At 67.0% G+C, this 25,052-nt stretch overlaps 2 protein-coding genes across 7 annotated transcripts; one reads left to right on the top strand and one right to left on the bottom strand.

Annotated features, from left to right (window-relative positions):
- Window positions 1-909: 909 nt before the first annotated feature.
- EGFL7 (EGF like domain multiple 7) lies at window positions 910-10,554 on the top strand. Of its 6 annotated transcripts, XM_082656095.1 has the most exons (10): window positions 1,012-1,073; window positions 2,514-2,591; window positions 6,440-6,561; window positions 6,807-6,923; window positions 7,892-8,007; window positions 8,219-8,314; window positions 8,448-8,612; window positions 9,197-9,261; window positions 9,835-9,997; window positions 10,189-10,339. In XM_082656095.1, exons 3-10 carry the CDS (start codon window positions 6,482-6,484, stop codon window positions 10,209-10,211), a joined length of 825 nt encoding a protein of 274 aa, XP_082512221.1. In that variant the 5' UTR covers window positions 1,012-1,073; window positions 2,514-2,591; window positions 6,440-6,481; the 3' UTR covers window positions 10,212-10,339. The 6 variants fall into 6 exon arrangements, with proteins under 6 accessions (XP_082512220.1, XP_082512222.1, XP_082512218.1 ...); XM_082656093.1 differs by lacking the exon at window positions 9,835-9,997 and having other exon boundaries at window positions 10,189-10,554; XM_082656094.1 differs by lacking the exons at window positions 6,440-6,561; window positions 6,807-6,923 and having other exon boundaries at window positions 910-1,073.
- A 434-nt stretch (window positions 10,555-10,988) lies between these two features.
- On the bottom strand, window positions 10,989-24,383 carry AGPAT2 (1-acylglycerol-3-phosphate O-acyltransferase 2). Its single transcript, XM_082657178.1, has 6 exons — window positions 24,045-24,383; window positions 15,364-15,497; window positions 14,558-14,733; window positions 14,220-14,315; window positions 12,501-12,573; window positions 10,989-11,700 (listed from the first exon to the last, which is right to left on the bottom strand). Exons 1-6 carry the CDS (start codon window positions 24,224-24,226, stop codon window positions 11,525-11,527), a joined length of 837 nt encoding a protein of 278 aa, XP_082513304.1. The 5' UTR covers window positions 24,227-24,383; the 3' UTR covers window positions 10,989-11,524.
- Window positions 24,384-25,052: the final 669 nt, after the last annotated feature.

The following is a 25,052-nucleotide window of genomic DNA, read 5'->3' as shown; positions in this document are numbered from 1 at the left end:
GGCACCCAGCCAACTAGCATCGCAGCAACAGGTGCTCAGCCTGCGGGTCCCCAGCACCGCCTAAATGAGGAAATTGCGGGTCTGAGCTGGGGGGCTGGACCACCTGGAGGGTCTGAAGGAGCACCCCCTTTGGCCACCTAGAGGCCCCCCTCAGCCTCTGGAAGCCAAGGGAGGAGGGGGGCCTGGGAACGCGCTTTGCCCTCCTCTGAAGAGGGGCCTGGAAGTAGGACTGGGGGCTTTCGCCCATGCTTGCACACGCCCAGGAGTAGGGGGCCCACCGCCCCATTCCGAGAGAAGGCCTGAGCCTCTGAGCTGACGTCTGCCCCTCTCCGTCACCCCCCACCATGGCCACTCTAGGCCCCAGGGACTCACAGAGCGGGCTGTTCTCAGCCCACCCAGCCTCCTGCCCCATCCCCAGCTCTCTTCTGGCCGCTCCCACCCCCGGGCCCTGGCACACACACCCGGGGGTGCAGGTGCACGCCCTGGGGGTCACAGGAAGAACGGCCCCCTCCATGGAGCCGCACTAATGTGGTCCCACCAGCTTGGTGGACCCACGGCCCTGGGAGGGCCCTGTGTGCCAGCCACGTCCTCTGTCACACACTGGGCCCAGCTGGGCCCCAGCGTCACCAGCCAGGCTGCAGCTGGGCCCGAGCACCGTCTCTGGCTGCTTCAGGATTAGAGCCTGGTCCCCGGGGAGAGCTCCCCCACCCCTGCCCCCGCCGCTGGGCCCAGGCCCTCCCTCGGCGGCCCCCCACCGCCCCTCGGCCTCCTGTTTGTTCACTGACAGATCCCCGTTATCAGCGGACAGCACACACAGGAAGTCCGGCTGGGAAGGGCCCATCCCAACCCCGATTTACACGGGGACGGAGCATAAAAAGCCGCCCTTCCTCGCTCCGGGAGGAGCCTCCCTGCCCCGAGTCCACCGTCCCCATGGCCAAGACGGAGGCCTCCGACAGGACAGGCAGGCGGCCTCGGGAGTTGCCTCAAGGCGGCCGGCGAGGGGTAGGGCCCAGCCCTGGCCTGAGGGGGCAGCAGTGGTGGCCATGGCCGAGCCAGCCCCGGGGCGGCACCAGGTAGGGCAGGGGCGGCCTTGGAGGGCAGGGAGGGGGGAGAGCAGGGCGAGCGCCCCTCTGCGGGCTCTGTGGACCACGGGCACCTGCGGGCTGAGCTCCGAGGGTCTGCGCTCCGCTAGCCGGGGCCACCGCATCATGCCCCCATCAGTGCCATCCTCACCTTGGCCAAGGGCACCCGCTGGGGGTGGCACAGTCTGGATGCCAGTCTGGCCTGCCCGACACTGACGCTTACGCTGGGCAGCCCAGCAGCTGCTGTGACCCCTGGCCGGAGAAGCCAGCGCGGCGGCCTCGCTGCGCCTCGCACGCCCTCCCGCGCCCACTCTGATTTCCCAGGGAAGCCCCCGGGGTTGGCAGTAAGGCCCCTCTTCTCCGTGACCTGCGTGTCCCGAGGGCATCGTCCCCCAAGGGTGGGAGAGCACCCCGAGGGTGTCGGGGAGGGGCACCGGGGAGGGGTGGGAACCCCAAAGCCAAATCTAGAGCCAGGAGGAGCCATGCCAGTGGGGGGCACTGAGCACAGCCCCAGGAGGAGCCCCTCTTCTGCTGCGCTGGCCGGGGGCGGGCGGGGGACAGCTTGGTGCGGCACAGTGCGGGTGCTCTCTTGGCTCCCCTTGCAGCCTAGGGGAGCCCCCCACCCAGAGCAGCCCAGGTCCCCGAGCAGCAGGGCCCTTCCTGGCCTCTGACAGTCTTGTCACGTCCACCCCAGCAGTCTGTGTGACAAACACCCACTTTCCAGATGAGAAAGCAGGTGCTGACGGTCCGCCCAGCTTAGCAGCGGAGCGAGGACCAGCCACGCAGCTCGCCAGGCCCCTTTCTGCCCAGGCCTGAGGTCAAAGGGTCAAGTGACCAGCTTCAGGGACTGGATGGGGGCAGGGAACAGGGCAGGGCAACTCTCCCTCCAGTCCCCCTGGGCCTGGCCCTTAACTCTCTACTGCCTGGGGCTGCCTGCTTGGGTTGGGGGTGGGGGGAGAGACACCGCCACGCCAGGGACCACCCCCCACTTCACAGTTATCCCAGCCCCCGCCACCCAGCCACCCTCAGGTCATCTTCCAGGGGCTTCCAGGGGCCCCTGGTCCAGGAAGGGGCTCCTGTCCAGCCTCCTGTGTCCCCTCCCTTCCTTTACCTCCTGTGCACAAAAGTAGGCCTGATCCGGACGCCCCCCGAGCTGAGGCCCCCCTCCCCATGAACCTGCAGGATGCCCTCCCAGCACCCTGGGCTTTGCAGAGCTTTCCATCCCAGGACTCAGGACCCCCGGGCAACAGGGTGTGGGCAGGCCTGAAAGGCCCGTTCCTCTCTGGCCATCAGAGGGGTGGGGATCTGTAGGCCAAGTGCAGGCCAAGCTCCCACAGCCACATGGAGGCCGGCCCCGTCCCCCTCCCCAGCCCCTGGATGTCACGGTGACCAAGGCTGTGCGCTAACCCACACCGTGTCTCTGATCCGCAGACCCCGGCACAGGAGGGGAAAGGGCAGCCCCCACCGCTGCCACCAGTGTCTGGGGCATGAGGGAGACTGCTTCTCCAGGTGAGTGCCACAGGTGATGCTCTGGGCAGCAGCAGGGGTCCTGGCTGGGCCCGGGCACGGTTTACACGTGTGCGCGCACACACACACACACACACACACACACGCACTTAGGCGAACAGGGCCTGGGCTCCAGTTCCAGGGCAGAAAGTGCCGAGAGGCGCGGGCCCAGGGTGTCACGCGCACTAACGGCTGTAACACGCTGGTGCAGACGTGAGGGCTCCCCCGGGGAGGAGGGGCTGGGGCACCTGGCTCCAGCTGTGCCGGCTGCTGTCTCTTGGGCACTGCTGGCCACTCCACCACATGGGGCTTCTTTAGCCCATGCTGCAAATGTGGAGAGGGAGCCTGGAGAGGAGAGGAGAGGTGACTGGCCCAGGAGCCCCCAGTGGTGCCCATGCACTTGAGGGACTCCTTGGAGGCCTGAAGAGCACTCAGGGGTGGTCCCAACTGTCCTGAACAAAGGGGGCACCAGGTGGGAGCCCGGCAGACCCCCTAACCTGGCACACTGGCTGGGAGGGAGGCTCGGTGTTGCACCTAGGACCCGGCGGCGCTCTGCCGAGCCCCGCCCCCACCTGTATGATCTCTGGAAGTCCCGGCTATGAGCCGGGGGATCACTGACGTCCACCCCACGTGTGGCTGCAGGGCAGCGGTCAGCTTTAGCCAGCCCCCGGTGCCTAGGGAGCTGGCCACCCGGGGGCTATGGCCATCCCCGGGAGTCGGCGCTCAGCCTAGGGGAGTCGAGAGCTAGCTACCCGCGGCCAGCGCGGGCTCCCCATGCGGCCTCCGGGCACCTGGCTGCCGGCTCAGCCCTGCGTCCTCGGGAGCCGGCTGGGAGGGGCAGTAGCGCTCGGAGGCGGGTAGTGCGTCAGGAGACCCGGTTCCAGCTGACTCACTGCACGGCCCCCGGGGCGCCGTCCGCCGCGGGGCCTCAGTTTCCCAACCTGCGCAATGGGGCCGGGCGGGCGTTCGGAGCCCACCCAGGGTGGGGGCGGGCCGGGGGCGGGCCGGGAGGGGCGGGGCCGGGGTTGGCGGGCGGGCGGGGCCGGGGCCCCTCTGCGCGGTGGCGACAGCGGAGCGTGCGCGCCCCGGATCGGGCGGTGAGTGTGGAGGGAGCGGGGCGCCCGGCTGGGGACGCGGGGACGGCCACGGGCGGGGGTCTGTTCAACGTTCGGGCTGGGGGCGGGGGCCTCGCCGCGCGCGGAGCTGGGGGGCGACGCAGGGCGACCGCGGGGAGCCCAAAGGTGAGCGGGCCGGGAGCGCCGGGCTCTGCCGCGCGGGCACCCGAACCCCAGCCCGGCCCCGGATCTCGCGGCTGGGTCCGGAGAATGGGCCCAGCGGCCTTGGGAAAGGGCGCCCCCTGCTGGTGACAGGTGACCCGGGCCGGGCCGCGCGGGTGGGCCCGGGCGGGGGAGGGGTGGGGCGCCGCAGCCCCTCATCCCCCTATCCGGGCCCTGCGGCTCCCCCAGGGCCTGACTCAGAGCCTCGCGGGCCCCGGACCCCGCAGCCCAGGCCAGCGGTACCCTGCGGTGGCGGAGCTGGGGGACGTGTCACTCCACCCTCGCTCCCACTCTCCACGGAGCCGGCCGTGCAGGGGGAAGGGGAGACGTGGGGTGGGCGGTGGAGAGGGCGCACCCCCAGGGAATCAGTCTTGTAGTCTCACTCCGCCTCTCCGCATCCACCCCCGCCCATCCAAACGTCCAAAGCACCCCTCACGGTGGAAGGGGGAACCAGGGCTATCGCCCTGCGGTGGAGTCAGGCCCCTCCCTCTAACGACTGTCTCCCCGGGTGGGGTCAGCGAGGCGGCAGCCCGGGGCAGGTGGGAGGGAAGGTGGTGGCAGGGCTCGTGCAGACAGAGGGGATGGGACTTTATTGCTTATCGTTCTGGAGGTACCACAGAGCGCCCTGCCCGGGCTCCCCGCCCCAGCAGGGCTGTAACACCAAAGGGAAATGGGATTCTGCCAGCCCAGCACAGGCTGGTCAGCGCCATCGGCTTCCTCTGGCCTAGGGGAAAAGCGTGACTCTCAAAAATCAACTCTCTTCTTTTAAAAAGCACGATTTCCTTTCTAACCAGCTTCCGATAGGTTGGGGAGGTGCTTGGGGTGGGTGTTTGTGGAGGACAGTCACATTTGCATGAGATGCACCGCCCTCCAGGTGGCCGGTGTGGGAGAGCTCATGGTGTGCGGAACCCGGAGGCCCCTGCCCAGCCCTGCCAGCCCCCCGGCCCACCTCTGCCTTCCCAGGGCCCACTCTGCAGGACCACCTGTCCCCACCATTTCAATTCTTGCCTGGGCCGCCACCAGGCCCGCTGTCTAACAGTGCGCTCCCCCCAGAGTTCATCTTCTGAGCCAACTCTGACTGGCAGGACATGTCCCTGCCCAAAAACAGCTAAGAAGCACCCCCCCCGCCGCCCCAAAACTAAGTCCAACACCTCAGCTGCCCGCTGCAGCCTCTGCCTGCTCGGCCACCCGGCCCTCCCCTCTCAGGCCCGTGACAGAGAACAGGAGGTGCAGGAAAGCCTTCGTGCAGCTGCCTTCCTGCCCAGCCCAGGGCCGCGTGGTGCCGTGGGAAGAGCATGGCCCGAACACCCAGCTGAACCCGCGCGTGGACCAGGCGTGGCGTCGCCTCCCTCTGGGTCGGCCTGGGCGGGCATCTGGGGCTCAGTGATGCTCATGGTGGTTTAGGGACTGACCGTAAACCAGAGGAGCCAGAGGAGGGGCCTCCGAGACCCTAGTGGTGTCTTTGAGGAAAGTGAGTCCCAGAGTCCCAGAGAGGGAGGTGGCTGTACCCAGCCTCTGCTCCCCGCCCCCACCACACACACCAGTTCATCTCCTTCCTGTGCCCTTTCCTTCGCGCGGGCGGCGGCGGGGGGGCCTGCAGGGCCAGGCTCAGCCCACCTGGGGGAAACCTCAGATGGGGCGCCCGGAGCATGGGAGCAGAGAGCTCCCAGCTCCCCAGACCCTTGGCTGTGCACACAGATAGCAGCCCCGCCCCCGTCCCCTGGGCTTGCCACAGACCAGCAGTTCCCGGCTGGGGGCTCCCGGGAATCCCTCTCTGGGCCTCCCCGGCTCCCATCCACAGCCAGGGCAGGAACGGTGATCGGCTCCACTGGCGTGTGGGGGGGCTGCTCCAGTCCCCCCACCGTCTGGGTGCCTAGTAGGGCCACTGTCTTGGGAGCCCTGGAGGCTGTCTGCACTAGCGGTTTAGTCCCCGGCAGGGGAGTGACCCCCCTCTTAAGTGCAGGCCCCGGCCCCACCCTGAGGAGGACCATAGTGGCCCCTGCCTGCTGGGCACCTGCACCCCAGTGGACCCCCAAGCCACCACGGCTGGCTCCCCGTCTGGCACGTGAGGTCACTGAAGGCCACAAGGGCACAGCCAGCTGGGGGGGGGTTCCGCCCCGCCACTAACACCCCAATTGCAGACTGAGGCGGGGAGTACAAGCCCTGCCCTGTGGGAAGGGCACCAACCCAGCCAGGGGACGGAGACGTAGTCCAGATGCCCGCCCTGGGCCCCCACCTTCCCCAGTGAACTTGACCAAGCCCAGCGCTGCCCAGGTGTCCCTCTCCCCAGGCGAGGGCTTCAGCTTCTGTTCCCAGACCCCAGATGTCGTGGCCCTTCTGTGGCTCCTGGGCGGGCTGTATGTGGCTGGTGAGGGGCCGGCCTCCCTGTCCAGGTGGGATGGGGGCGGGGAGAGCTGACACCGCCCGTGGAGGCTCTGCCGCTGCGGTGAGAGGTCCCAACAAAGTGGGTGAGCTGGGCGGGTGTCACGGAGCCAAGAGGACAGTCTCCACGAGGGGCACGGGCTCGAGGCGGGGTCTGCAGAGGGACTTCCAGGGTTGTGCTTTGCGCTTCAGGCCATCCTGAGGAGAAGGCCGTTCCATCCGGAAACACAGGCCATGTGGGGCTCCCAGGAGCTGCTCCTGCTCTGGTTCCTGGTGCTGGCGGCAGGTGGCACCGAGCACGTCTACCGGCCTGGGTGAGCCAGGGCGCGGCCTCTGGGCGCTCGGGAGGTGGGGGTGTGCGGCGGGGAGCCCTCGGCCCCTCCCCAGGGCAGCCCCCGGTGTTTGCGGAGCCGAGGCTTCCCTGTGGCTCCTGCCGACGGTCTTTCCCATGGTGACACTGGGAAACCCCTTCCCCGCTTTCCGGCTCCCTTGGGTTCTGGGGCTGGGTCACAGCCCTGGGAGCCCCCCCACTGACTTTCTGGCCCCCATCACCCCATAGCCGCAGGGTGTGTGTCATCGGGGCTCCCAGGGGCCCCGTGTCCGAGTCCTTTGTGCAGCGTGTGTACCAGCCCTTCCTCACCACCTGCGATGGGTACCGAGCCTGCAGCACCTACCGGTGAGCGCCGCCTGCCGCCGCAGGGCCCCATCTGCCACGCACAAGCCCTGGGGCTGGGAGGGCAGTGCGCCCCAGAAGGGTAACTGAGGCCCAGAGCAGGGAAGGGACTCGCCGAGGCCACGTCTGAGTGGGTGGCGGAGACTGACACCTGTTGTAACCTGGGCAGTCCCGACTCAGGAAGCTACCGCTGTGACCTCAAGTATCAGCTGCTACGAGGGCATCTGGCGCATCCTCTCCCCACCCTCATTTTAGGGGGCTCACCCACCCTGTCTGCTCCCCTCCACTTTGGGGGCGCTCCCACCCCCACCCAGCATCGCTGGCTGCAGTCTCCTACCCGCGTGGCTCCCTGAAAGCTTCCTCGTCCTGGCCCTGCCCTTGGGGCTCCAGTGGGCACCCTCTCCCCGTGGCAGCCCCCGGCAGTTACAGATGGAGGTCCTGCCGCCCCCAACACCTAGGACGCCCCAGCCTGTGCCAGTGTGAGGGGCGTGCCTCTCTGGTTCTCCGCTGTGGGAATGTGGCTTTAAAAGATTTTGTTTTCTGAGGTGCTTGAAGACCTCCCTAGTCGGGGATGGGAGACGGTGTGGCAAGCCCCTCCCCTCAGGGCCTAGATCCCCGCCCCTAGAACAGGAGGCTCTCCCCCGCGGTGCCACCTCTGCTCCACGCCAGGCTCAGCCGGGCTTCCTCCCAGGCCTCGGGGTCCTGCTCAGCACAGCAGGTTGGGCCGGGGAGGTGGCCTGTGCTGTGAGAGGTACCATCCCTGGGGGAAAGGACCTCTGGGGGCACACCTGGGTGACCTTGTCCATGCTGGGGGAGACGGCTCCTGTGGTTCTGGAGGGCACGGGGACGGAGCCAGCCTGGAAGGCCAGCGGCTGGGGAAGCCCCGGCCGGGGCCCAGGAGACCCAGTGGCACCACTGAGGCCCCCCCGTGAGGGCCGGGCCCCTCTGAGCTGCCCCCACCCATCCCGCAGGACCCTCTACAGGACTGCCTACCGCCGCAGCCCTGGGCCAGCCCCCGCCCGGCCTCGCTATGCCTGCTGCCCCGGCTGGAAGAGGACCAGCGGGCTGCCCGGGTCCTGTGCAGCAGGTACGGGCCCCTGGCGCCTGGGGTCAGTTAAAGTAGAACCCAGCGAGGGAGCGGTCCCTCCCACTCTCCAGACCCGGGGCCAAGCACCAGCTGCTTGTCTCTCAAAACCTGAATGAGCATCTCCGGCACGGCACCCCTTCCTTGGCTGCCACCCCTGCGGGGCCCTGGGGACCCTCCTGAGTTGGTGACAGGCCTCCCCACCCACCCACAGCAATATGCCAGCCACCATGCCAGAATGGGGGGAGCTGTGTCCAGCCCGGCCGCTGTCACTGCCCTGCAGGATGGCAGGGCGACACCTGCCAGACAGGTGAGGCTGGTTCCACCCTCCCAGAGGGGAGGGGGCCTCCGGGCACCTCCTGTGTGTCCTGGGTAGCCCACCGATGGGTGGGTCTCGAGGGGGCTCAGGGTGGGCGCCCCTGCCTGACAGCCCTTTCCCACAGACGTGGATGAGTGCAGGGCTGGAAGGGGCGGCTGTCCCCAGCGCTGTGTCAATACCGCGGGCAGTTACTGGTGTCAGTGCCGAGAGGGGCACAGCCCATCTGTGGACGGGGCACTCTGCCTGCCCGGGAGAGGGGCCCCCAGGGTGGCCCCGAACCCCGCGACAGGTAAACTCCCCGCTTGCCCCCCTTGCTGATGCGCCTGGGGGGTGGGCAGGGAGGGCCCGAGGTGGTGGGGGTGACGGGCGCACTGGAGGGTGGATGGGTGGTGGCTTCCCACGGGGACCGCGGGGAGGGCCTCAACTCAGCCCAGAGTGGAAGAAGGCGCCCATGTGTCCCTGCCTGGGCAGCCTGGAGACACAGCATCTCCCTCCGCTGGTGACGGGACATTATTACTTTTGGTACGCGCTGTGACACTTCAAACTCGTACCGTGAGTAATAATGCGCCGTTGGCAGCCCGGCGCCGAGAGCGAGAGTGCGGCATGGACCTCAGCCCGGACCCCCTCAGCATGACGGGGACCCCAGCACCGAGGGGCGGGTGGGGTGAGGCTGCGTCTGCCCAGAGCCACCTTCCGGACCAGGAGGATGGCCTTGGTGGACGGCCAGGACCCAAGGTTGGGGGAGGACTCGCCACAACAGCTGGGGCAGGAACCCGGTGCCCGGGGCTGCGCCCCACACCTGGAGCAGAGGCTGGAGGCCCCGCGTCGGGATGCGAGCCCGGCCCCCCTGACTCGGCACCCGGCTCTCCCCAGGAGTGGGCAGTGAGGTGAAGGAGGAAATGCAGAGGCTTCAGTCAAGGGTGGACGTGCTGGAGCAGGTGAGGGCTGGGCGGGGTACCCGGGGGCCTCGGCATGGGGGCAGGGCTCAGTGGGGGAGCCCTGGGCAGGAGGCTTCCCCGCTGCTGACAGCCTAGGGTGCCCTTGGCCTGGGCGCCATGCTGGGCAGGGGCAGCGGACGGTGTCTGGGATGCCAGGACAGGAGGGGGCGGGGCCCCACAGAGAGCGAGGACTCGGCCCAGCCCACCCCCGCCTTTGTCCCTGCAGGGACAGAGTGCCCCTGCGGCCTTTCCGCAGGGTCCTTGGCCCGAGACCCCTCAGCAACCCGTGCCCACCCCTCCTAGCTCCTCCAACCAGGGGTCCCAGGCCTCAGGGACCATTGGCCAGGCTGGCCTGTGTGACATCCGTCTGTGCCGCCCCCTGCCCCGGTCTCCTGGCGCAGAAGCTCACTCTGGTGGACGTCCAGGGCCCTGCAGCTAGAACTGAGTCTGGGGGTTGGCGGTGCCCTTGCTGGCCACCCTATTGTCCTTCAATCCTTGTGGAACAGGGAGGGTGAGGGGCTGGCCCAGGGTCACACAGGCCCTTCTCCACCGGGCCCTCCGCCTGCCCCATAGAAGCTGCAGCTCGTGCTGACCCCGCTTCACAGCCTGGCCTCGCGGGCCCTGGAGCATGGGCTCCCGGACCCGGGCAGCCTCCTGGCCCACTCCCTCCGGCAGCTGGACCGCATTGACTCTCTGAGCGAGCAGATCTCCTTCCTGGAGGAGCAGCTGGGCTCCTGTGAGTGCCGTGGTCCCTGTGACCTCCCCACCCACAGAGTCCCCCTCTGGTAGCCTAGGACCCCCGAGGCTGGGGCCACTCCTGCCCAGAGAGGCCAGAGGGTGCAGGGAGGGGCAGCCACAGGCCGAGTGGGCCGGAGGCTGGTGGGGAACGGACACTGCTGACCCCAGCCCCATCCCTTCCACCCATAGGTTCTTGCAAGAAGGAGGTGTGACAGTCCGACCCAGGCCCCCGCTCTGGCCACCAAGAGTCCGAGGACACCGGCCCCACCCTGCCCTGCCCTGGGCCCTGCCCTGCCACCTCTCCCACCAGGAAGGCCCCCCCCCCCTGCCCCGCGTGGGGAGGGGGCAGTGCGGGCCCTCCTGTGCGAATCCAGCCCCAGCCCAGCCAGCACTCTGGCCTTGTGAGCAGAGCCCGGCCAGACCCCTGCGCCCCCGCAGCCGGCTCTGGGGGCCTGGTGGGCCCACGGCTGAGGAAGGTACGAGGGCTTCCTGCCCAGGGCCTGGCCCCTGTGCTGCTCACCAGGCAGCCCTGATCATCGTCAGAATAAAATAAGACTTGAGCCGCTGTGTCCGTGGCTGGATTGCAGGAACATTCTGAACCTGACCGGCCTCCCCCGGCCAACCACCACGTGCTGGGAGGGAGGAGGCTGCCAGCGCGCCCCCTGGGCCCTCCTAGGCAGGGTCGTGGTGCCCCCTCTTCAAAAGGAGCTGGAGCAGGTGGTTTCGTGAAGGTGACGCTGGCCACAGGGACAGCCCCGCCCCGCCCCCGCCACAAGCTGGCCCCACCCCTAGCCAGCAGCTGAAGAGCAGCTCTGCAGCCTCCTTCCCAAGTGCCTGCCTGACCCCTGGGCACGCCTGCCACCCCCAGTGGAAGAAATATCACAGGATGACCGTGGGCCCAGGCCCTGGCAGGGAGCCCCACCGAGGTCCTCCCAGGGAGGACGAGCGAGGGCAGTCCTGCCCGCCCCCAGTGACCACAACTCACCAGGTACTTCCAAGAGTTCGTTTATAAAAAACAATGACGAGCGCAGTACCAGTTCAGCAGGCTTGCTCCCCAAGGCCGGTGGGGGCCACAGACACTGCTTTCTGGCCGCCCTGAGGCCCAGGTGGCATAAGACTAGGCGTCCTGGCCCCCCAGAGCCCCGCCTCTCCGAGAGCCTGATGCAGGCCGTGGCTGGGACCCCAGATCCAGCCTCTGTGCCCCGCAAGCCCAGGCAGGAGGGTGGGGGCTGGGCAGACCGGCCCCGCCCCATCAGCCCATCGGGGCCCAGGCCCACTCCCACACCAGACCCCGAAGGCACAAGGGTGGGTGAGGCCCTGCCCTCAGAGCTTGGGGGGCTCCAGGTGACTCTCCTTTGCAGGGACATCAGGGGCCTGGACCTGAGGCCAGTGACAGGAAGGGGTCCCTTGCTTCCAGGGCCCGAGGAAAGTTGGGGGAGCCGTGGGAGGGGACACAGTGATATCTGGTGGGCAGGGGTCGCTCTGTCCATTGTCTAGCCAGGTCCTGCCCCGCCCCAGGCCTCGGCTACTGGGATGCCTGGGCGTCGGGCCCTGCAGGGGCCCCGTTCTCCCGGGGGAGCTGGGATACGTGGAAGAAGGTGGCCCTCATGGCCTGCTGGCAGGTGTCCAAGAGCTCGGGGACGTCAGCGATAGTGAGGCCAGTGGTGGGGATGGCGTCCAGCACCTCCACCTTGATGGTTCCTGGTGGGGTGGGGGGGCGTCAGCAGCCTGAGGGGCTCTCCAGGGGGGGCCCCTCCTCTCCTCGGCTGCCCGCCAGCCTCCCCCGCAGAGCCTCCCGAGGGGCCGGGCCGGGCTCTTCCCCAGACACCCTGGTCCCGGGTGGTTGGCTTTTAGTGGAGAATAACGACACGGTCACACACACGAGTCCCAAGCATGTTCTCAGTGGGTGTGGACAAGTGTGTGCTCCCCCGTGAAGACCACCCAGGGTCCAGACGTTTCCTCCCCCAGAAGGTACCCACCCTCCCTCCCACCCCCACCCTCCACAGCGGTTCAGGCGGCCTCGGGGCCTCAGAGGTGGGCAGAGGCAGCTTCTATCTTGGACCCCACTTCCCACCTGGGCACCAGGTGCCCTTGTGCAGGGTCTGGAGGGAAGGGCGGGGGGAGGTCCCAAGCTCCATGGCTGGGGGGCATGGGGGTGCCCGGGAGGCTGCTGCTCCCGAGAGTTAGGCCTAGATGCACTGGCTCAGAAGCCCACCCTGGCACAGGAAGGGGCCACCTCAAGGCCCCCGGGGCCGTGTGCACAGCCCGGGCCTGTGTGTGTGAACTTGGGCACGGAGCCCACCTTCTGGGCACCTCAGTCTCCCCACAGCCCAAGGCTGGGACTCTAGACCCTCCCCTCCCTCCCTTCGTCCTTCCCCAAGCGGTCACTGAGTAGCAGGGGTCTGTAGTGACCCCCCAGAAACGGGAACTGTTCTCTCAGGGGCACGGGTGTCGCAGTGACTGAGAACAGGTGGGCCGGCGAGTGCACAGGTTGGGGGTACCTGAGGTGAAGAGCTTCGTCTTGTAGTTGTAGAAGGAGGAGAAGCTGGAGTAAACCACGGGGATGATGGGCACCTGGGGACGGCAGACGTGGCAGCCTGAGGATGGACCGGAGCCCTCACCCAGCCCAGCCTGATCCCCAAGGATGAGCTCTGGGGAGAGGCCTGCCTGGCCGCCAGCCTGCCCCCACCTTGGGGCTGGTGCCAGGAGTCCCTGTGGCCACATCCTGCGCCAGGGCGCTTCCACACACTGACCCCTGGGCCTCGGATGCCCTTCCCGCCCTGGGCCCAGAGTGCACATCCTGTACACCCTCGTTCAAGCATCCCCTTCTCCAGGAAGGCTTTCTGGGTTGGCACGTATCCATAGAATGCACTTCTGCATTCCTCACGGGGTCCTAAGACTAACCAGGGCCCTGTCCGGTTTAGCCAGAGGAGGTAACGGGTCTTTCTGCCCACCCCTCCCTTCCCAACCTCTCCCCCATCCCAGGGAAGACGGGGCAGCTCCAGCCAGGGGAGGCGGCAGGCTATTCCTGGAAGACACCAGCGTTGAGTCCAATGGTGACTCCAATGGTGATGCCAATGTCGGAAATGACACCTGGGGGTAATCATCAACCCGGGGCCGGGGAGAGGGGTGACAGCAAACGACGCCCGGTCTCCTGGCTGAGACTTACTGCCCCCGGCCCCCCAAAGCTCCTTCGGTATCTCCCGTCTCCTCTTCCACGACCCCGGCGAAGGGAAGTGACCTCAGTCCCAGGCCTGTGTCGGGGGTGTCCTCCTCCTCTTGCTTGGGCAGAGCCCAGGCTCACGCCCCCATCCCCACGCACCCACCGCCGGCTCGGGGCCCCTCCACCCCACGCTCCAGCTCCCACACCCGCCTGGCACTGGCTGGCAGCTTCTGGAAGGAGGGCTCTCACATCCTTGCTCAGGGCCACCAGGGGGTGCTAGAGGCCACCTGTCACAGGTGAAGGACAGGAGAAAAAGCAAACCCCTGCCCAGCTGCCCCGCTGACTCCGATCAGGCAGGATGAAAGCCCCCTCCCCTGACCCCAGACGATGGCTGCCTTCCCCTACACAAGTCCCCCAGCACAGGGCACCCCTCACCTACCAGGAGACCCCACCCGAAGGACAGATGTGCCCCAGCCTCTCCTGCCATCACCCCAGACCCCAGGACACCTCTAGGACAAACTGCGTCCCTACAAGTCAAGGACCAGAAAAGCATCAAGCCCCGTGGAGGGCTCCCAGCTCACCTATCCTGGCCCATCGCCAGCTCCGGCCCGACCCTGCCTCACGCCGCGGGCCCCGCCCCCCCAGCCACTGCCCACGCCCACGCCCAGCTAGGGGTGCTGGGGGCCTGCGCCTGGCACAGCCTTCTGGAGACAGCTCAGCCAGCAGGCCTCCTGCCTCCGCCTTTGAGGCCAACCCCAGCTTCCCTCCGCAGGCCCCTCGCCTGGCCAGCTAGGAAGCGGGGTGCTGGAGCTCCAGGCACAGGGATGGTGGCCACGAGCATCATTCTAGCTGGCGCTGGGCCGGATCAGGTGCCAGCCTTAACGCTCAGAGTGGGTAAAGCGGCCCTGCCCTCCTTAGCCGGTCAGGGACAGGTGCTGGGTGGGGGGAGGCCCTGCCGCCTGCCCAGCGGGAGGTGGTCCAGGAGAGCCAGTGGCCTCGCCTGGCCAGGAGGTCACCTTCAGCCTTAAGCCAACCCCTGGCTGCGGCCCTGGCGTACCTGGGCCTGGATGGCCAGGTGGAAGGCACCTTTCTTGAAAGGCAGCAGATCCCCACTGTCGTTCCGCGTGCCCTCGGGGTAGATCCATACTTTGAGCTGTTGGGGAGACAGGAGGCGGGTCAGGGGGCCGCCCCCGGGGGGCCCCCACCCCCAAGGAGCCCCGCCGCGCAGCCGGGAACACCACCGCTACCGCCGACGGCCGAGGCACCGCGCCTGGCTTCTCTGTATGCGGTTTACAGACGCGTTTCCTTCTGCCAAAGGGAGTCACGCTCGCGGGCTGTCCCGACAGCACAAAAGCGTTCACGCCGCCAAGCAGGCCCCGAGCCCCAGGCGCTCACCTTCTCCCTGACCATGCGCTTGCCCACATCAGAGATCACGGTCATGGCCGTCCTGGAGCGCTGCCGGTCGATGAAGAGAACGCCGCCCAGGTACATGATCAGGCCCACGGGCCCCAGGAAGAGCAGCTCGCGCTTGGCAATCTGCACGCAGCGACCGGGGAGGACCTCCATGAGGCCTGAGCCCGCGGGGGAGACAGAGACGGAGCACAGCCTCAGAGCCAGGCGGCCACCGCCCCGAGGAGGGGCGAGCAGCGACCGGGGAGGACCTCCATGAGGCCTGAGCCCGCGGGGGGCGGGGGAGACAGAGACGGAGCACAGCCTCAGAGCCAGGCGGCCACCGCCCCGAGGAGGAGCGAGCAGCGACCGGGGAGGACCTCCATGAGGCCTGAGCCCGGGGCGGGGGGCGGGGGAGACAGAGACAGCACAGCCTCAGAGCCAGGCGGCCACCGCCCGAGGAGGGGCGAGCTGGCCCTCGGCCTCGGCCACCAAGAGGCCTGGGCCCAGTCACGCCTTCCCACTGGCTACCTGGGCACCGCCGGGCCTCAGCCTCAGCCTCCCCTGCAGAGGGAAGGCGATGAAGCGGGGCCCCCGAGCCCGGCGCAGGCACAGGAAGCCTCGTCTCCCGTCACCAGCTGGAGGCCTGTGTCTGGAGGGGGGCACAGGTCCACGGTCCGCATCGGCCCCTCACCTGCCAGCTCTTCGGGGCCCAGCCTCCACCAGCTGAAGCAGCATGCCCCCTCCTCCCCCTCCCCGCAGGCAACTGGGAAGGGCCGGCCCTCCCGCCAAACCCTCCGCAGCCGGCCTACCCATCATGTCCAGGATGCTCTGGTGGTTGGAAATGATGACACAGGGGCGGTCCACCTCCAGCTTCTGACGGCCCTTTACCTCAAAGCGAAGGCCGTATAAGTACTTGAAGGACCGGATGAACCAACTGATGATGCTGAGGGGGAGACGGGCCGTGAGCAGAGGCCACCACCCACCTTGTAACTCAGGCTCCGCCTGCAGACCTAGGCAGGGTCATCCCAGTGCAGGACCAGAGACAGACACAGCACGGGGACCCCCCACGCCCGCCCTGGCAGGCTGGCCGCTGACCCTGAGCTCGCCTTCCCCTCGGAGAACCTTCAGGTCCTGTCCCTCAACCCCTCAACGGGATGGCGAGTGCCTCCCTGCCCCCCTGCTACCCCAGCCAGCGAGGGTTGGGTCACACAGGAGCAAGGCCTTGGGGGCCTGGACGCCCGGCAGTGGGGAGGGCGCCTCCTTCCACGTCTGCGTTCCCAGGCCTGCACCTGCCACCCAGCCCTCACCCCACACCCCTGCTCGTCACCACAAGCCGGGGGGGCGCCCAGCTGGACGGGGCTGAAGGCCGAGAGCCCCCGGGGCCGGGCTGGCTCCCTTCTCAGACGTGTCAGCGACCAAAGCACCCGACGTGGAGAGGCCCCTGCAGAGGAGGCTGGGCCCCCACTCACGGGAAGTGAACGTCCCCTCAAGGCAGAGCCACACCGGGAAGAAAGCATGGGTACCAAGCGGAGACCTTGGCGAGGAGCTGAAGGCTGCTTCCAGTCTCCACCGCTGGGGACACTGGCCTGGCCAGGCTTTCACTCCTCCCCTGCATCCTACAGCACAGCGCCCCAGCGCCTTTCACAGACACACCCAAGGTCACATGAGGATGGCGGTGGAGCCAGGATGTGTGTGGGCCCCACTCCCAGCAGCAGGCTGCCCTGGGCACTCGTGACCTTGAGAGGCCCGGCCCAGCAGCTCTCACACTCGACAGGCAGGCACGACCGGGCATGCCCCTGGGAACAGTGTCTGCAGGTGGCTGGCCGGCAGGGAGAAGGGAGGCCCCGGCCCCCTGCTCTGTGGGAACACTGCACACACTTGGCAAGAGACAGGTGCCCGTGAGGGGTCAGCTGGCTCGGGGTGACGGAGCCCGAGGCTTGAGGTCACTCCTCTGCAACTCAGGAAGGTCCCCTGCGTCCTTCCCATCCGTGGGTGGCAGGGGGCTGAGGGTGGGCCCCAGTGACCCAAGGGTTCCTGACCCAGAACTGTTCCACTTCTCCCAGAAGATGTGTGTGCGCGCACGCACACACCAGGGTCATTTGATCTCCCCACAGTCCTGACCGGAAGGGAGGGATTTCCCACTGTATCCGGAAGGGCCTGGGCTCAGAGCTGGCCCTCGATAGAGCAGAGACTCAGAGCTGGGCCCTTGACCCAAAGCCACACTCAGGTCCTTAAAACTGTGGTAAATACACACAACATAAAATGTACCATCTCAACTCGTTTTAAGTTGAGTGGCGTCAAGTGTACTCGCATTGTCGTGCAACCGTCCTCCCTCATCTGAGACTCTTTCATCTTCCCTGACTCTCTGTCCCCATTAAACGCTCACTTCCCCAGCCCCGGGCCCCACTGTCCACTTCCCGTCTCTATGGATCCGTCTCCTCTAGGCCCTCACGAGTGGACCCTGTCGGGTCTGCCTCTTTGCTCTGAAAGGCAGACTCGTATCCAGCTCACAAAGCCTAGCTCCCCACGTTACCGCGTGGTGCGGATGGGGAAACTGAGGCTCCAGGAAGCAGCTGAGCCTGGGCTGCTCTCACAGTCAGACCGGCCCGCCTTCCCCGATCTGGAAGCCAGGGCTTCTTCCTCAGCTTTGTAAGCCTTGGCCAGCTCAAGCCAGACCTTCCTGCTTGTCCCCATCCGGCTCAGGGGTTGCCAGGCTGGACACTCTCTGGAGAACTGACTGGCTGTCTCAGCTGGGGAGCCTCGGGCAGCTCAGCTGCAAAACACAGCTTCTCGGGTCATCTCGAGGGTTGAAGGGCACAGGGAGAGGGCGCGTGTGTCCAATAAACACGGGGAACATGCAATCTCACCGGCAGTCAAAGAAATGCAGATTGAAACAAGAAACCCCGTCTTCCTCCTTCAGATTGGCAGATGAAAGCCTGGTAACGGGAGGTGTTGGCCTGGTGCTAGGAAATGGCCCGACGGCTGCTGGCAGAAGTCAGAGGCCACAGAGGTTTCTGGAGGGCAGCTTAGCAGCACGTGGCAAAAGCCCTTAACAGACCTACTCCCTTTGAGCTTGCAGTCCTCTTCCGCAATGGGTCCTAAAGCAGGTGTGAGGCAGGCACAGGCGCGGTCTGAATTAGGGAAATCCGAAAACACTTCCACGTGCCCCGTGGGGAGAGGTAATATAAACAGGGCCGTGGCAGAGGAAAACAGCAAAGATCTGTATTTATCTGCTGCCAGGCCTGCTCCCTTGACTCCTAATAACTACATAGCGTTTGCATTTCCCTCCCAGGCCACATCTGGAAAGGACGGTGCTTCTCTCTGGTAGTGGCATCTGCTGGCTCCGTTTTTCTTCTTTTTTAAAAATTGGGGTGAAATACACGTCAAATGTAGCATTTTAAACCATTTACAAGTGTCCGGTTCAGCGGCGCAGGTACATGCACACTGCTATGCAGCCGTCCCCAGCCATCCGTCTCCAGAACTTTCCTAGATTTTCTTTCTGTATCTCATTTAAGGGGTCGGTTGTATATGGGTAGGTGTTGTGTTTTGTTTTGTCTGAACTGTGGAAGATGCTGCGTATAAGACTCAGCTGAACAGGGGCCCTCTGCAGCGGCTCTGCTGCTTGTCTCCCGCCTCTCCCACTCCGGCTGGGAGCCCAGGCCAAGGCAGAGCCCCCGCACCAAGGGCTCCAGGACGGACACACAGGCCCAGGGCTGCCCCACACGCTGCGGGAGAGCAACTCTCCACACATGTACAAATAACTGCCCTCAGACAAACTAAAAGACACAGCCGCGGGCTGAGTATAGGAAGCTGGGAAAGAAAGGGGCATCTCGGGAGAGGAAAGAGGCAACGGATGTTCCGCAAGGGGAGGGGACCGGTCACTCCCTGCAGGCGGCGTGCACGTGGGTGCCCACTTTTCCTTCTCCTAATGTCCCATGTTTTCAAGGTTTTCTGTAAAAGTGGTGAGAAAGTATCTATTATCCTTTTTTTTTTTTTTTTTTTTTTGCAGTATGCGGGCCTCTCACTGTTGTGGCCTCACCCGTTGCGGAGCACAGGCTCCGGACGCGCAGGCTCAGCGGCCATGGCTCACGGGCCAAGCCGCTCCACGGCCTGTGGGATCTTCCCGGACCGGGGCACGAACCCGTGTCCCCTGCATCAGCAGGCAGACTCTCAACCACTGCGCCACCAGGGAAGCCCTCTATGATCATTTTAATAGTGCTTCCTTGAAGAAGAAGGAAGCAGATGGAGCTTTGCAGAGGCCCCTCCAGTGCCCAGGCAGGCAGAGCCGGTCTGTCGTTGCCTGCAGTGCAGCACGCTCCTAACCACGGGGACAGACACCCCACAGCCACGCCCAGCACCTCCTGAACGCTACATGCCACGCCTGCACCTAGACAGACGTTAACTGTCCGGTTTCGGTCAGACAATTACCCCACAAGGTCGTACGCTCATTACACCCAGGTGAGGGAGTCCAGGCTCAGCAGAGTTAAGTGACTTGCCCAAAGTCACACAGCAGGGAGGCCAGGATGGGCCGAGCCCACCTCTAAACCTGACTTTTGAAAAATGTGTGAAAAGTGTCAAGCAGAGGGCCTGCTGGAGGCGGGGTGACGGCTGCAGGCTTGTCAGGTGCAGTCTCGAGCTCCTTTTGAGCACTCCCCCTCCTCCCCTGGGGGGCTCTATGGCCCCCACCCCGCCCCCAGCAGGGCTGCAAGTGGCTCTGTCATCCTCTCCCAGCAGGAAGCTCAAAGCAGCCACCCTACCCAGGCTGCCCTGCCTGCCCAGCCCAGGCCTCATCCTGAGCGCCAACACCCCCTGTGCCCCAACACCCAGCTGACCCCAGCGCCCTGCCCCTCGGCCGCGGAGTCTGGGAGCTGCTCCCTCCTCTCCCCTACGGGGAGCAGAGCAGGGGTCACGGGTGCAGGCCAGGGGCGTGCGTGTCCCACACCCTCCAGCCCTGAACTCCATGTCCTGCCTCCCCTGGGGGTGGAGCTAAGGTCGCCTGAAGCCCAGGTGGCCCAGGGCTGGGCTGAGTGCACGGCACAAGGTTCCAGAAGCACTGCGGACAGCTGCCAGGCAGGTGATTGGTGCCAGCTTTCCATAGCAAGGCAGGTGGCCCCCAGGACCGGCTCCTTCCAAGTGCCCGCAGGGGCAGCCACCCCCTTAAGCAGAGGGGACTTCCTGGCCCTTCCTGGGTCTTTCTCAGAAGCCCTCCACTTAACCCTGACCGGGGCCGCCAGCCTAGAAGTGAGCAGCATAAATGCTGCAGATTCTGGGGGGCCTGAGGCCGAACTCCTGGCAGCCAGTCCCCCTGGACCACCTGTGCTCGCCCGAGGACACCTGAGCCCGGCCCAAGCTCAGGGTCAGACAGACCCTGACTCCCTCTCACCAGCTGTGACCTTGGGCAACGGACTTGACCTCCCTAAACTTCCATTTCCACTCGTGAAAGGGGAAGGGTGCGGAGGGATTGAGCGAGATGAGGCTGGAACACCCGTGACACCTGCGGGACCCTGGGAGCCCTCCGCAAAGAGCAGCTGTGTCGGCGGCGATGACACAGGCAGGACAGAAGGACCCAAAGTAAATGAAAGCAAGAGGATCCTCCTCCGGCCACAGCACCTGCTCCGGGCGGCTGGCAAGCAGTTCAAGGTCAGGTCTGAGCTACCTGCTGACCTCTGCCCTCAGACCCTGGACTCGGACTAAGTGGCTCTGGGGAGACCTGGCAGCTGCTTCGGCCGAGAGGCACCGGACCTCAGCCAGACCCCACGGGCTTTGCCCCCGGAAAGGGAGGGGCGTGATGGGGTTTGCTCAGAGCGGCCCTGCCAGGAGGGCAGCACAGAGCCATTGATCGGCTCAGGGGACAGGAGGTCCTGGGAGGGCCACCTGGCAGAGCAGCAGTGTTTTCCAAGTGTCACGAGAGCTGGAGCACAGAGGGGGCCAGGAGGTGGGGGCTCCAGCCTGTTCGGGTGCCCAGAGGTGTTAAGAGGGGCGCGGGAGTGGGCGGAACGCCAGGGGCCTGGAAGGAGGCGGGGCCGTGAGCAGTGTCCAGGGCTCTCGGCAGCTCTGCTTCCTGGGCCCGCAGAAGTACACCCAGAGGGGAGGCTCTGCCCCTCACTATCCCACCCCGAGCAAAGCCAGGGCAGACTTTCCTGTGAGACCAGGGCCCCAGGCCAGCCCCCAGGTGCTGCGGCTCCCCGACAGCGCTGTGTCTGCATCCACGCACCACCCCCCCACCCAGGGCCACGCAGTGGCTGGCAGTGCTGGGTTCAAACCCTGACCGGCATCGACAAGCCCCCCGCCCCTGGCTGCAGTGATGCCCGTCCTCGATGTTTCGAGCAGGTGGGGGGCTCCATCTGCCCTGTCCCCCACCCCACCCCGCAGCCTAGCTATGTCCCCCAGGTCCCGGCCACTAGGATGGACGCAGAAGTGGGCAATTCAGTCCCCAGAGGTCCTGCCCTAACAGTGGCATGCTGGACCCCGAGAATGAGGGGGCCACAGGCCAGAGGAGCCGGCAGCTTTCCGTGGCCCCAGGCTGCCTGCCCTGGTCGCCTGTGACGCGTGAAAAAGTAAACTCCCCGGGTTAGGCCACTGTTGTTAGGTTTCCCGATCCTGCAGGGAACCCAGTTCCAACACACACCGCTTCCCCGGGCCTCGCCCTCTTCTCTGTCGAATGGGTACAATAAGGGCGCGTGCCCCTGGGACAAGGAAACAGGACCTGCTACGCCAGCCTCACCCTGAACGCGGGACCCGGCCACTCTGGGAGGGGTCCCTGGCCTCAGCCCACAGCCTGGTCAGAACAAAGCCTGCCTCTGCTTCTCAGCTCCCAGCACTGCCCTGCACACTCAGAACTCGCAACTAAATGGCAAAGGCCTCCTCGGGTGCTCACCCGGAGCCCCATCACGGGGAACATGGGAGAGTGAGGGGGCAGGTGGAGTGGGGCTGCCCCTCCTGGAACTCAGGGATTCTCCCGAGCCCGGTCTCCAGCCCCAAAGCAGCCATGGCGCTGCCCCCAGCCCCTGATGCCGTGGGAGACGGAGGAAGGATGAAAAGCGTGCACTGTGGAGCCACTCTCGGGGGGTCTGCAGCCCGGGCCCCATGTCCTAGCTCTGGGGCCCTGCCAGTCATCTCCCCACTCCCCGCCTCGGAGGCCTGCGTTGCTTCTCTGCAGACTCGTCTGTAAAATGGAACACGTAATAGACCCTGTCCCCAAGCTTCAGGCATCCGCGGCGCACGGTGTGGGCTCAGGAGATGGAAGCAGAGGCTGGTGTCGAGGATGGTGGGCAGAGTCCTTCCGGAAGTTAGGGTGGGACTGGAGGGGGAGCAGCCAGGCACCCGCGGTGCTCAGGGGTCCCAGGTGGGGCCTGAAGCCTGTCCACACAGCACCCCAACCTCCACTTCCGTCCTCCTGGGCCCCGTCCCTGGACTGGCTGCCTAGAGGCACAGGGCACTCCTCTTCCTCTGCATTTCTCCGCCCCCCACAGATGCACGCCTTGGAGAACTCCTGTTCACAAGGCACCCCGTCCCTACCCCCTCTCTTTGCCATCACTGGGGAGCCTTGGGGGTCATCACTGTGACCCGCCCCGTGGGACCTGGGGGTGCAGGGGAAGGAGGCTGTGGGCTCCCGGACCCCCAGGTCCGCCCCTCTCTGGGGAGGACACAGCACCTCTGTGATGTCCTGGTCTGGTCCCTCTGCAGAGCCTGAGTCGGGGGCTGCCCTGGGGAGGGAAGGGCAGCAGGAAGCTTCCTCCTGAGCACGATTCAGGGTCCTGAAGACGATGCCCCAGTTGGCCGGAATCTTGGGGGAGGCTGGGGGCCAAGCCCGGCTCTGGGCTGAGGGAAGCCGGCCAGCAGAGGCTGGAGGGCCGGGCTGGGCAGGGTGGGGACGGAGGGAGCGCCAAGTGCTGGTCAGGCTGGCCTGCCCGTCCCGCTACCGCGTCAGAAAGGGCAGTTGGTGACTTCTGATCTGACGCCAGAAAGCAGCTTTGAAGCCCAGGCCTGGAAGAGCGAGTTGGGCCTTTGAAAGACAAGGAAGCGCCTGTGAAGAGGCCACCTGATAAGACTGAGCCAGGGAGGGGGAGGGCCGCCTCCAGGAACGCCTGTCACCTGCTGAAAACCTGCTCCAGCCTCGCTTCCCACCGAACCCAGGACAGCACCTCCTCCAGGGAGCCCACCAGCCCTTGCTGCCTGCAGCCACCCCCGCCCCCTGCCCCTCCAGGCCGGTCCCCAGCGGGTGCTGAATGGAGACTGGCTGTGAGCCCACTGCCTGCAGGGGATCCCCAATCCCAGGCCAGGCCCTCCGCACCCCAGAGGGTCGGCTGCTTGAGAAGACGGCTGGAAGGGCAACAAGTGGGCCGGCCCTGGGGTCTGGACTCCCTGGGGCGCTGGCCTGGGCCATGGCGGGGAGCTAGAGACCCACGGCCCCGCCACCAGGCTCCCCACTCTCAGGCCACACTCCACTCCTGGGCCACAGGAGCTACGAACTCCTGAAAACGGGGCCCGGAGGACCCGCTGAGTGTGGGCCAGTCCCGGAAGGCTCAGCCCGCCCAGATGAACAAGGACAGGGACGGACGGCAGAGAGCCAGGAACCCTCACCCACTGCCCTGTGAGCATGTGGATGGCAAGGGCCTCGGGGACCACAGTATGCCCACACCAGGCACAGCCAAGGGTCATCATTGCAAAAGCCAGTGAGGAACGTCAACAACAGACCCTCCCAGTCGGAAACTGGGAGAAAGGGCAAGGAGCCCCCTCTCAGGCCACCGTGACCAGTCCAGCCTCTGACCCAAGAGAGGCCCCCCGCCTCTTCTGGTCAGCCCAGCCTGACCCCTCACCCCAGCAACTCCAAGCTCCCCAACTCTGGGGGGCGTCCCAGCCACCACCCGTTCTTCCCGCCCCGAAGCTGGACCCAAGGACTCCGCGCCCACCCTCCCCCGCGGGGCCACCACACCTTCCTAAGCGGAAGGAAAGGGAAGGGGAACCGGCCTGGTGCCGAGCACAAGTGCGCTCGTCGCCCGCGGCAGGTGGGCGCGAGGGGGTGGCGGAGAGAAGACGAGGGACGCCCCAGGCCCCGAGCGGAGGCGGGTCCGGGCGGGGCGGTGCACGGCGGGCGGCCCACCCTCCCCGCGGGGAAGCAGGACCGAGCCTCTGCCCGCTTGGCCCGGCCCCATTCCTCTCGGGGCCGCCCACACCCCGCACTCCCCGCGCGGCGCCGAGGGCGAGACCTGTTTAAATCCCTCCGTGCCTGCCCCTGGCCGGGGCCCCGGGGCCAGGGCGCGGGGACACTGTGACGCCGGCTCCGGGGACCCCGGCCCACCCTCGGCCGCCTCCCCAGCCGCGCTCTCCGACCCGCTCTCTCCCCTCGGCCGGTCCGAGAGCCCGGGAGAGGCGCGGGCAGGGCAGGAAGGAGGGAAAGGACACGGGAAAGTTAGGGAAGCGGAAGCGGGCGGCCGCGCGGCGCTGCCCCCGCCTCGGTGTCTCTCCCCGCCCCGCCCGGCCCCCTTGCCTCATGTTCTCCACCGTCCGGCCGCCGTGGCGCAGCAGGCAGATGACCGCGGCCACCGCGGCCACCGTGAAGCAGAGCACGCAGTACAGGCCGATCTTGGCGTAGAACCTGGCGGAGCGGCTCAGCTGCAGCAGCAGCACCAGCAGCAGCAGCGCCGCGGTCAGCCACGGCCAGAGCTCCATGGCCGCGCCCCGAGCCCCGACGGCGCGGGCCTCCGGCTCCCTGCCCGGGCTCCGGCCGCGTGCTGGCGGCGGCCGACCCTCCTCCTCGCCCTGACCCGCCCGCGCCCCTTATTGCGAGGGCGGCGGGGCGGGGCGGCCGGGGTGGCGAGCGTAGTTCGAGCGAGGAAGAGGCTAGGTGCGCCCCGCCCGCGACGTCCACACCCGCCGCTCGGCCACCGGCCCGGCGCCGCCCCCGCCCCGCCCCGCCCCGCCCCGCCCCGCTCGCGACGCTGCCCGTGCCCTGCCGCCAGGCCTCCGGCCTGTGGCCCTGCGCCCCTCCCCAGCCCCCGCATCCCCGCAGCGGGTCGCCTGGGCCGTGGCACCGCGCAGGTCCCCACCGCCAGGCCACCTTCCCCCGCCCGCGGGCACCGCCTCCGAGCCCTAACCCACCGCTCCCCTCCCCAAACCGCGGCTCCAAAGGCGGCCGAGGACGCGGCTGCCCTTGCCAGCCCGGTTGCCACACAAGGGGCCCTTGAACCGCGCCCGGTGACCGACGGGTAGCCTGCTGCTTCGGGTCCGCTCCAGCGACTGAGGGGAGACCCAGCCTTGTGCGGCCCAGTGGGCGCAAGGACTGAGGGGAGGGGGCTCTGGGTAGGCATGAGGCGTGTTCCTGGTAGGGGCTGGGAGCAACGGCTTTGGGTGCCAGGTTCCGCGTGTTATCTCCAGCGCTCCCGGTGCCAGGCCAGGGCCGGTATCAGGCGACTATGTTCACCACATCAGCGGATGGGCCTGCGCTGGCTTTGGGGAGGAGCAGGGACCCTGCCCGGTGCTCCAGGTCACCCCCTGT

Source organism: Grampus griseus (assembly GCF_964374135.1).
Source record: "Grampus griseus genome assembly, chromosome: 6".
Taxonomy (NCBI): domain Eukaryota; kingdom Metazoa; phylum Chordata; class Mammalia; order Artiodactyla; family Delphinidae; genus Grampus; species Grampus griseus.
Note: the sequence above shows the minus strand (reverse complement) of the source record. Positions and strands in the feature narration are given on the sequence as shown.